This window comes from Pogoniulus pusillus, chromosome 6, assembly GCF_015220805.1.
Source record: "Pogoniulus pusillus isolate bPogPus1 chromosome 6, bPogPus1.pri, whole genome shotgun sequence".
In the NCBI taxonomy this organism is placed as follows: Eukaryota; Metazoa; Chordata; class Aves; order Piciformes; family Lybiidae; genus Pogoniulus; species Pogoniulus pusillus.
The window spans coordinates 37,294,157-37,306,100 of record NC_087269.1 but is presented as its reverse complement, the minus strand read 5'-3'; the positions used below and the strand labels follow the sequence as shown (position 1 = coordinate 37,306,100).

The window sequence follows — 11,944 nt, the reverse complement described above, 5'->3', positions numbered from 1 at the left end:
GCTCTGTCCCGGGCCTGACAAGCAAATAAGGGCCAGCTCCATGCCATCCGCAGCGAGACAGATGCTTTAGGCTGGGCACAGGCTCCATCCCAGGCCAGCCAAGCAAATAAGGGCCAGCTCCATGCCATCCGCAGCGAGCCAGATGCTCTAGGCTGGGCACAGGCTCCATCCCAGGCCAGCCAAGCAAATAAAGGCCAGCTCCATGCCATCCGCAGCGAGCCAGATGCTCTAGGCTGGGCACTGGCAGTCTCTTGCCGTTTACTCAGCCCTGGACCCTTGGGCTTATTGTGTGCTACAATCATAGAATTACAGAACAGTTTGGGTTGGAAGCGACCTCTAAAGATCATCTAGTTCAACACACCTGCAGTCAGGAGGGACACACTCAACTGGAATGGGCTACTCCAAGTCCTGTCCAACCTGACCTGGAATGTTTTCAGAGTTGGGCAATCTGCCACCCCTCTGGGCAACCTGTCCAGTGTCTCGCAACAGTCACTACAAACAGTTCTGTTCCGATATTTAATCTGAATAACCCATGTCTGATCGCTATATGCTCTTGTGCGAAGTCCCTCTAGAGCTTTTTCACAGGCCTGTTTTTATGTACTGGACAGTCACAGGGTGCTCCTGGAGCCTTCTCCAGGCTGCACACGCCCAACTCTCCGAGTTTATTTTCATAGGGACGCCTTCCTGACCTTTCTCTGGACTTGCTCCAACAGGTCTCTACTCCGGGGGGGGCTCAAGCTGGACCCAGCACTGCAGTCAGAGTCTGAAGTGCCCCTGTCCCACCTGCTGCTCGACACAGCTCCTCCCTTCACACGGAGCTCTCCGCTCGTAAATGCTAAGCTCACGCTCAGTGGCTGCTTCGTTTTCAACTTCAAGACCCGATCCAATCCCTCAGAGTAAATGAGGCCATTTGAGGCACTACCGCTTCTCAGAATCAGAGCTATAGAACGCTCGCAATTTGTTCTGGGGGGAAGTCCTACGGAGCCGCCTCCCGACGGGCAGCGAAGCAGAGTCCGCCAAGCACCAGAGCGGCGGCCGCGGGCAGCCCCTCTGGCCGCTGCGCTCTATGGTGCTGAGGAACTTCCGGGGCGCGCCGGGTTGGCATGGCGGTGGATGGGCAGCCTGCTGGGTGCCCCGTGGGGCCGGGACCAGGGTCACGGTGCGGGGAGGAGCCCTTCAACCCCTCGGTGCTGGGCACCAAAGAGCAGTGAGTGGTGTGTTCGCTGCTGCGGAGGGGGTGTGTGTGGGTGGGGAGTGTCAGTGGGTCAGACTCAAGCGAGGTTCTCCCCGGCAGCTGTCCGGTGTTGGAGGTCCAGGCTGTGCTCCAGACACTTTGGTAATCCTCAGCCTTCTTTCTTCGGGTATCGCCAACTTGGTGCCTGGCAGATACCGCGTTGCCGAGTAATTTATCTTATCTGGATTGCACAATGGGCATAAAGTGTCACTGTTGCATAAACACAGCTTTCTGACCCTTCTTTCCTCTTTGATTTTTTCCCCAGTGTTAACTGTAACATTCTGTCTTTCCTCCCCGACCCTAGCTGGGATGCTGCATATGAAAGAGAACTGCAAACTTTTCAAGACATTGGAGATGCTGGGGAGATTTGGTAAATAAAATAACATCACCAGAGTGCTTCTGTTATTTCTTTATGAAAACAGACGTTGTGAAAACACAGCCAGTGATTCAGTGTGTCGCTGAACACTTCTGGGGGTTGGCAGATGTAAGGAATTTTAATCTCGAGGCCAGCAGTTCCTCTCTTGCCTAATTTTGCAGTGCAGATTACCAAATTGCACTTGGATAGCTGTCATTATACAAAAAGTGAGCTGGTCGTTGTGTGTTGCTAACAAAGGTATTTTTCACCCCTGAGCTCAGAGTTTATGCAACTTGCTGGTGCTGCCATCGTTTTTGATATATGGAAGGCATTGCCTCCCAGAGTTGTTCCACTGAACTTTGAGACCGTGTGATTAATTCAAACAGAGCAAACCTGGAACATGAGCTATGACAGTTGTAACTCGAGTGCTTCGTTGAAAGATGCTTTGCAAAAGCTGGAGAGAGAGAGAGAGATGAAGTAACTTTACTGTGTCCTTTATACACTTTTGCTGTCTTGATTATCCGGGCCCTTGTTTCTCCTAGGTTTGGAGAAGAAAGCATGGTGCGCATAATCAGGTGGCTGGAGAAACAAAAGGTCCCTCTTGACAGCTCTGTGCTTGACATTGGAACTGGAAACGGTGTTTTACTGGTTGAATTGGTTGGTATATTGCACAGTTTGTGTTTCTGATGCAGAGTCAGTGCTTCAAGCAAGGCAATTTAAATACAGTTTTCACAACTAGCAGTAGTAGTTTTGGCAAGCTGTCATTTGCAAAAAAAAACCAACCTAAATTAGCAGTTGGTTGTTCTTTTTCCTATCAGCAGAACACTAGTTCATCAGGTTTTATCTTTTCATTTGGTTTGAGAATGTAGCTGCTGTTGATATGGCTTGATGGACATCCTGGTTCAAATATGAGGCGTATTTGCAAGGGGCTGCCAGTAATTCCTAGTGCCAGCAGCACTATTAGGGGTGCAGACTTAGGGACAGGACATGTATGTTGTTTTACCAAGTAAAAATGCCTACTTCTTTTTGGTAGACCTACTCCTAATTTCTTGGTAATGCCCAGAGTGTCAGTACTTCACATTTTTAAATGTATGGTATTTCTTTATCAGCATAAGTACCCTTTAATTTAACTTTCTGTTTTCCTGCTTTTGAAAATACCTTTCTTGTCACTGTGGTGTAAAGCACCTCCAGATAGGGAAATGAAGTCGGCTAGGTGCTGGAACATACCAGAGAAGGACAACAAAGCTGCTGAGGGGCCTGGAACACAAACCCTATGAGGAGAGGCTGAGGGAGCTGGGGCTGTTTAGCCTGGAGAAGAGGAGGCTCAGGGGGAACCTCATTGCTGTCTACAACTACCTGAAGGGAGGTTGTAGCCAGGTGGGGGTTGGTCTCTTCTCCCAGACAACCAGCAACAGAACAAGGGGACACAGTCTCAAGTTGTGCCGGGGGAAGTACAGGCTGGATGCTAGGAGGAAGTTCTTCACAGAGAGAGTGATTGGCATTGGAATGGGCTGCCCAGGGAGGTGGTGGAGTCACCATCCCTGGAGGTGTTCAAGAAAAGCCTGGATGAGGCACTTAGTGCCATGGTCTAGATGACTGGCTAGGGCTGGGTGCTAGGTTGGATTGGATGATCTTGGAGGTGTCTTCCAACCTGCTTGATTCTATGATTCTATGAATACACAAAGTTCTCTAATGTGCAAAACCAGACCCTTTCTCCTGCACTCAGTTCCAACAACAACACTTATTAGCTGTGTAAAATATGAGTAAACCCGAGGCTTTTGTATAGATTACTTAAAAAGTTGTTAACGAGGTGGGGTTGGTCTCTTCCTAGCTACAGGTGATAGGTAGAGAGGAAATAGGCTCAAGTTGCGTTAGGGGAGGTTTAGGTTGGACATTAGAAGAAACTTATTCACTGAAAGGGTTCTCAAGCACTTGAACAGACTCCCTAGGGAAGTGGTTGAATCCCCATCCCTGGAGGTGTTTAAGATGCAGAGCTGTGGTGCTCAGGGACATGGTTTAGCACCAGCCTTGATAGAGTTGGATACGATTGCATCAGAGTGGACATGCCTAACAAGATATGTACTGACATGTTATAATGTTGTTGCTATACATTGATGCTAAGAAATCCCAGGGGTTTTCATTTTCCTAGCTTTGGCTGAGTACTCTCCTCTAATATTATAGGTGAGTGGGTAAAAAGTGAAGTTGTCATAATGTTGTAGTTTCTGGTCTAGAACTCAGAATTTTTTTTCAACATGGACTTTGATTTTATAAGAGTTTAAAGCCTTTATGGGAGCTTGCTGCTGCATTATAGTCCTGAAAAAAATATATCATCAAAAGGAGAAATTGTTCATCTCCCTAAGAGAAATTAGCTGGTTATTGTTGAAGTACCCAACTGAAAAACCTTATTTATATGACTTCAATTTTATACTGGCCCCACTTATATATCTGAAAGTTATTTTCATTATGTAATGAGGAAATGACAGGCTGTTAGCTTTTGAAAATTACAAAACTACCATGAAAGCACCCTCCTTACATTAAGCATCTCATAGTTCTGTGGTTGCTTTTAGAGGAAATTATCTGTTCAGTTCCCCTTTGAAAAGTGATTTCAGAAGTTACATTGTTGATTGTTGCTAAATAATTCAGGATCTCACTTGCTTTGTGGACATAAAAGAGATGGGTGGGTTTTTTTGTGTTAGCTTCAAAAGTCAAGTTAGAATTCTGTAGGCAAACACATTAGCTACCATAGAAGAGTTCTGACACTGGAGTTGAACTCAATAACATCACAGCAGCACTGAAAGCCAGCTGTATCCTGAGCTGCATCCCAAGCAGCATGGACAGCAGGTCAGGGTATGGGATTTTGCCCTTCTAATCCATTCTGGTGTCACTGCACTTGGATACCATGTCCATCTCTGGAGCCTGCAACATAAGGAGGACGTAGGAACTGTTAGATCAGGTCCAGAGACGGCCACAAATATGGACAGAGGGTGGAGCATCATTGCTGTGAACACAGGCTGAGAGAGTTGGGGTCGTTCAGTCCGAAGAAGAGAAGGATCATGGGAGACCTTAGAGCAGCCCTAGAGGGCTATAGGAGAGCTGGAGAGGGTCTCTTTACAAAGGCATGGAGTGACAGGACATGGTGAAACAACCTTGATCAGATACTAGGAATAAGTTCTCTGTGAAAGTGATGGGGCAATGGAGCAGGTTGCCCAGAGAAGTTGTGGATGCACCCTTCATGGAAGTGTTCAAAGCCAGGTTGCATGGGGCCTTGAGCAGTCTGGTCTAGTGGAAGGTGTCCCTTCCCATGGCAGGGGGGTTGGACTTAGATGACTTTTAAGGTCCCTTGGAACCCAAATCATTCTGTGATTCTCTGACAGAAATGGCAATACTGAAGAAGGCAGCCAGACTTCAGACATGTAGGATGTTAGTAGCACCTCTCCAAAAGCTAGCTGCTTGAGGGTACACATTGGGCTGTTATCAGAGCAGGAGGAGGTACCATGGAGTGCAGTTTGTTGGGGAGTGCTGGGCCCTGTCATGCCATGATCCATAAAGGATAGTGAATGGGAGTATGGTAAGGAAATCACTCTTAAAACGGATCTAGGTGAGGCATTGCCAGTTCCAGCAGGGCACATTGCACACAAAGGCAGAACAGCCATCTGAAAAGCAGGTAACAATTAAAGCAAACCCAAAAAAGTATTCTGCTGTATCCTGTGTAAACTGGCATGCTGCTAAATGGCTTCTGCGTGCACACTACAGGGGTCTGCTTGTCTCTGAGGTCCAACAGAAATGCTGCTGGAGGCTTCCTTGCTTCTTCCAGCTTGCTTTGAGGATCTCAGTTACATAAGTGGGACCCCTTGCTGGTTTTATATATGCAGTACACCATGGTCCAAACTTAAGGCATCTGGTAGGCTGTATTGATGACCTAATGCTTCTGTCTTCAAAAGATTCCTACCCTTCTAAGGAACTACTGCTGCCACATGTTGCTCTGACCTTCTCTTTTTTGTTGTCCCGGAGTAGTGTGGAAATCAACAGCATGTCAAAAATGAAGTGAAGGGTGTTCACCACCCAAGTGAAAGTATCTAGCTGGCATCACTAGGGGCAGTGCTGATAAGATTGCAAAGTAACTTCTGTTTAATCTGCTCTTTCAAGAAGCAATACCAGTCTTTATAAACACCTCCTTCAGGACAGGAGTCCAGTTGCAGGATGCACTGTGGCCACGTTTGGCACTTGAGTGCTCCCTTCCTCACCATGTGTTATCAGGCCGTACAGGTTTAGCAGCATTTAATGTTGTTTATTCTTAAATTTTCTTTCTCTGCCCTGGAGACTATAGGAGTGAATGGGAACTCCCTGAAATGACTCAAGCTCTTCCCTTCCAAACAGAGGAGCTGTTGTGGGAACTCCTCTAACCCAAAGTCATCAGCACAGGCATCTCAGAAAGCTTGGTTTGCTCTGGGAGGAGCGTGGGCAGAAGTCTGAGCAATAGGCTGCTCTTCATCAAGTGCAAACGTGGTCTTTGTGTTTGCTGAAATTAGTCCCCAGTTAAGAACAGCTGGCCAGCACTCAGCTCACATGGGCTGCTGGAAGAGGGAGGAACCCTTTAATCCATTCTCCTTGTATTTTTTCCTTGTTGTTGAGGTGTCAGCCTTTAGAACAAGTAGATCTGCAGCCAATTGCTTCATGCTAGTTAAAGCCTGTGTACTGTTCAAAACCAAACCCAAGCCTCCTCCCTCTCCCTGCTGTTACTGCCTGCAGCTGGCTGCAAGATCATCACTCTTCCTATTAGCTTTGGATGTAACCAGACCAACTGACACGTGTGGTAGCCAGATCTGATTGATTCAGCTTCTACCTTGGAGTGAAAATGTGTCACTGCACCTCTCCTATGTGCCCAACGCCAATCCGCTTTGCAGAAGAGTTGCTGGATCTCAAGGCCTGAGTTCAACAAATTGAGTTATTGTTATCTGCTCCAAAGTTAGACTATCAGAAAGGCTCTGGGTGCTCTTTTGTGTGGTTCATAACCCACCTGAAAGCTGCTGATACATAGTCCTTGTAGCACACAAAGAATTGCATTCAGATAGAGGTTAGCATGAATTATTAGAAAGATGTAAGGTTTTGTAGTGGGTTTCTGTACTAAGAAAATGTATTAACAGATTTTGGTTCACACAGTTTGGATTATAAACCAACTAACTGCTCAGTCTCAAATGTTATGTGTCAGAGGGTTTTTTTACTATTTTGAAGCATCTGGCCTGACCACGTTCTCATCAGTGAAAAATCCTGGTTTCTAGGTTACTTTTGGTGCAGATAAGAGAGCTTTCTCTTCTCCAGGGTGATGCTTTTCACAGTTTTGCTCAGTTTTCCACATGTTGATGCAAAGCAGCTTTCAGTCAACAGTTCTTTTGCTGAGATACTGGGCAGAGTGGAGTTATTTCATCTATTTAGCTCTTGTAAGGATAAGTAGAATGAAAATGAGTAAAAGAGTGGGTTTTTTTTTCTGTCAAGAGGAGGAGAGATGGGATAGCTTAGAGATAGGGAATACATTTGTGGGATAAAAATATTGCTAGTACACTGATTAAGATTCTCTGCTTGTGTCTAGGCAAGGTCTGGCTACACTAATCTCACAGGGATTGATTATTCTCCTTCTGCAATACAACTTTCAGAAAAAGTAAGAGAGAAGGAAGGGATGTCTCACATTAAATTAAAGGTAAGTTTTGAGGGAAAGTTTATTGAGGAACTGGAAACCAAAATGAAATGACCTAATGGTTATTCAGATGCACTTAGTGTACTGTAGTAGTGACATCTTTTGAGGTTCCTTTGTGAGAGAGCTCCAAACAAATAAATCTATGTACAAAAAAGTTTTTGGTCTTACATTTTTTCTGTGTGTAGCAGTTCTTAGGGCTAAAAAGATTTCCTTGCTTTTGGCAGAGAGCAGAATACTGGTTTGCTATTTGGTGAGTTCTGTATTTTTGCTTTGACATTCTGAGTTTCAGATTTGAGGTACAGGATTTAACTCATAAGTGCTAGAATCCTGAAATCCCTACTAGTAGCTGTACAGTGGAAAGTTGGGAGAGGCCCTGCTGGAGCAGAGGGTAGGACCAGATAACCTTCAGAAGTTCTTTCTACCCTTAGCCACCCTGTGATTCTGTGACTGCCTTTCATTCCCTGCCTTTCATTCTGGGCTCATTTTCTCTCTGGTGCACTCTTCAACCTCTAGCTCCATACCTCTGATGTCTCTGTTCTTGTATGTCAGCTGTAATCTCCTTGTGGCAGGCGCTGTCTGTTCTGTATTTGTGCAGTGCCTAGCACACAGCACCTAGGATACCAGGGATCAAAGTACAAATAATGATTTAAAGAATGAACTCCAAGTATGTTATTTGAGTTTTAGAAGGGTAGGAGTATAGAGGGGCTTTACAACAAGTAGATCACCACATAATATGTGGAGGAGAAGGAAGCTGACAGGGCATGATGAGTGTGGAAATCCTGGGAGTTACCATTTCCCAAGGACATCTGCTGTCAGGTTTGAGACTTTTTACGTTAAAGTTTAGGTTTTCATTAGAGCTTCAGGAGCTCCTGAGTAGAAGATTGTTTTCACAGTTTTAAGCTTCTGGTTTAGGTAGAAGACTTCCTGGCTCCATCAGCTGAGCTCTCGGGATTTGAGATTTGTATTGACAAGGGGACATTTGATGCCATAAGCCTCAATCCTGACAACGCAGCAGGGAAGAGGAAGCAGTATGTGAGATCGCTCTGCAGCGTACTGAAAACAGAGGGCTTTTTCCTCATAACGTCTTGCAACTGGACCAAGGAGGAGCTGCTGAATGAGTTCAGAGAAGGTAAGCAGTTGGACAGAACCAACTTCTTCACCAAAAGGATTCTCAAATACTGGAACAGGCTCCCCAGGGAGGTAGCTGAATCCTATCTGTGGAGTTAAAACAGGCAGAGATGCGGTACTGAGGGACATGGTTTAGTACCAGCCATGGCAGAGTTAGATAATGGTTGGACTTAATGACCTTAAAGGTATTTTTCAATTGAAACACTTCTGTTGTTCTGTGATCTGCCAACTTAGAGTTGGCCTAGGATGCAGTGAGTGAATTGCAGTGTCTGAGTTAGCACATTCTTTTTCTCAGATTGGGATTAGACAAGGTAAAACCTCTAGTAAATGTTTCAGCCTATCTTCCTTCTGCTGTCCTTAAGAATTACATCTTCTGCATTTGCCAGTGCCACTGTCCCAAGGAAGAAGAGGTTTTATGATGAGGATTTCAGTCTAGTTACACTGCAAAAGTGTAACACTCTTTCTCTTCTGGTCCTTTATTAGCACACCCAGTTTGCCCATCTGATTGCTTTGGAATTGGACTAACATCGTTACCCATGTATAGGGAAACTGTCAAGGCTATGACTGTGACCTTCTATGTCACCTCCCCTATGACTTTTCTGAAAGGGTTTGGGGTTTTTTTACATGCCAGTGAGCTCCTGAATTTCATACCTGAGGCTTGAAACTCAGCATGAATCTAATCCAACCATGACTTCTGGGGACTAGAATTACTGGCAGGTTACCATCTTTTCTGTCATTAATTCATGTGAGGCAGCCAGCTAAGATGTTTATTACCTGTGGAAGAGGCTCAGCTGTATAAAGCAGTGGTGCAGTGTAACAATACAATATAGTTCTATAAACTTAAGGAGTAACTGATTTGCAAGTTGTCCAGAGCAATAAGGAATGGTTTTCAAAGGGTTATCCAAGAGGAGAATAAAGTTACTTGCTTCTAATAAAGGCATTTTAATTTCTGTTTGGCAGGATTTGAAGTCTTGGAGGAGCTGCCAACACCCAAGTTTTGCTTTGGAGGAAGAATTGGGAACAGTGTAACAGCATTGGTTTTCCAAAGGAAAAAAGCAAGCCCATCCATCTTGGATAAATTAGATTAGTTGAGAAAAGGCTGAACTTTAAACCTGACAGAAAACCTCAGACATGTGTGTAAATAAATGCTTTTAGAGTACACAGTCAAATACCATCTATGGGACTCCAAGGGACTATAAACCATTGCCCTAGAAACATTTCAGCTTTGCATAACTTGCCTGTAAATTTTGTCCTTGCTACAACCTCACTTGTTTTAGGGAACTGCAAGTTTGTAAGTGAAAGAGAAATGAGACATTCTAAATAGAGTCTAATGTAGCTCAATTGTGTTTGCATTTGGAACATAAATATTAGCCGGTATTTTGTTTCTGTGTTGGTAATCACTGACCAGGAGAGATGAAGACAAAGCAAAAGTCTTATTTGTCTTTGGTGTGGTGTAAGAAGGAACAAGCTTTTGCAATTTAAGTGCTGAAATCACGTTATTTTCTTCTTAGGTGAACATTGGTGTAGCTGTTAAGAGAGAAATTAATCTAAAAGCCATAGCACTTACAAAAAAGGAACCAGTTAGTGCTTTAAATTCAGATTTTCAGAGGCTCTCAAACTCAGCATAGTCCTGTCTCCACTGAAACAGCCCAACACTTTTCTCACACAGGGAGTTTTTTCAGACTCACTTGCCTGAATGTGTATATGCATGGTCAGTTATTTTCACTGATCTCATAACTACATGAAGGTGTGATGTTACAGTCTCACTGGCATGAGACATGTGCCTCCTCCATTATTAATTTGCTATATAGTAATGTCTGAAGAGCCAACAATGACTGTATGCTTTCCAGTGAATTTCTCAGGAGAGATTTTAGCTTGCATAATTCCAAAAGAATTCAAAGCATAACTATCTGTTCCCTTTCTCTTTTGTTTTAAATATCCTTTTTATTTATCCCTTTGCTTAATTTCTCTGCCTTTATTTCTTCTCTTGCTTTGTATTTTCAAAATGCTGCTTGAAAGCAGGAAAATGAGATTTCTTTATGCCTGGGCAAACACATTTGTGGGTTACAGTAAACTTGTCCTTTCAGGTGTCATGGAGGCCCCATTAGGCAGTCAGGATTTGTTTCACAGGCAAGGTCATGTTTGCTTATCAGAGAATTACTTCTCCTGCTTTCTGGATTTCTCCTAGTTCCCCAGGGTTCAGGAGATCTTAACGGGTCAAGAAATACTTTTAGCCCTTGGCCAGGATAGGGAATAGGGCAGAGTGGTAAGTCCTCCATCTGTGTCTTCAAAGTAATAATCCTAAATTCAGCATCTTTTAGCAAAATGGGATATATTGGTTCCATTGGGAGAGTGGTCTATCAGCAGTGGTGAGAAGGTTGAGCCCCAGTGAGTAGCTCTTTGCATATTTAATCAGACTTCGGTTCCTAACTCCAGTGCTTCGTTGCTATTTGGGTAACTGTTGCAGTGGGATGCACTCTGAAATCCACGTGGTAATTCAGAGGGCTTTTTGATGGATTGCACAAAAGATTCAAAGTACTATAAACCCTAGTAAAAAGACTGACTTGTTTGAAGCCCATTTGACATCAGGTGGAGTTAATACAAGCAACTTGCAGTTGGCAGGTACTCTGGCAGAATGTTTAGGGCATCTCTTTTATTCCCATCTGTAATTTATGCTGGTTGCATAGTATCACATCCAGGCGGGTTTTGGATCTCTCCAGAGACAGAGACTCCACAACCTCTCTGGTCAGCCTGTTACAGTTTGTGCCTGCTGCCCATTGTCCTTCACTGAGTACCACTGAAAAGAGACTGGCCTCGTCCTCCTGATCCTCATTCTTCAGCTGTTGATCATCACTGATATGATCTCCTCTCAGTCTTCCCCAGGCTAAACAGCCCCAGGTCTCTCAGCCTTTCCTCCTCAGGTCGATGCTTCAGTCCCTTAATCATCTTAGTAGCCTCCACTGGGCTCTCTCCAGTAGATCCTTGTCTCTCTTGAGCCGATGACCTCAGAACTAGACATAGTACTCCAGATGTGGAACACATGCAGCATGTGAAATATGTTCTACTATTGTTTTACTATCTGAGAACTGTGTATGTGACTTCCCTGTCAAATATGAGATTTTAGGTGGTAAAACTAACATCTCCTATGGATCTCAACAGCAGTTGAGCCCACAGACTTTTCCTGCGGTACCAAATTTGAGCTGGATGATGCTACAGAGCTGACATACCTTTCTGGGTCTGGGAATAAATAGTTTGATATAAAACAGAGGTGTTGGAGAAATTCTTGTTAGCAGAGCACACAAGAATTGATAAACATGAGCAACCCGTGCTGGGAATGTCCTTGAATCCATCTTGGGAGTTTAGATGGCAGGCACAGGGTAGCTTCCCCCAACATGCAGCTGCAGGGGGTGGAGTGCAGCTGCAGGTGGGCAGAGTTTAGCCAGCCCCAGAGGCTGACCCTCAGATTGTTATGGTATGCTGACCTATTGATGCCTTACATGTAACTCTGGACCCTCTGGCTGTAACCAATCTTGGT

General features: G+C 44.6%; 1 protein-coding gene across 2 annotated transcripts; it reads left to right on the top strand.

The window, feature by feature from the left end:
• Nucleotides 1-791: 791 nt before the first annotated feature.
• On the top strand, nucleotides 792-11,672 carry EEF1AKMT2 (EEF1A lysine methyltransferase 2). 2 transcript variants are annotated; one of them, XM_064145286.1, is made up of 6 exons: nucleotides 792-1,214; nucleotides 1,539-1,604; nucleotides 2,132-2,246; nucleotides 7,177-7,284; nucleotides 8,194-8,410; nucleotides 9,370-11,672. In XM_064145286.1, exons 1-6 carry the CDS (start codon nucleotides 901-903, stop codon nucleotides 9,495-9,497), a joined length of 948 nt encoding a protein of 315 aa, XP_064001356.1. In that variant the 5' UTR covers nucleotides 792-900; the 3' UTR covers nucleotides 9,498-11,672. The 2 variants fall into 2 exon arrangements, with proteins under 2 accessions (XP_064001356.1, XP_064001357.1); XM_064145287.1 differs by having other exon boundaries at nucleotides 1,022-1,207.
• The last annotated feature ends 272 nt before the right edge of the window (nucleotides 11,673-11,944 follow it).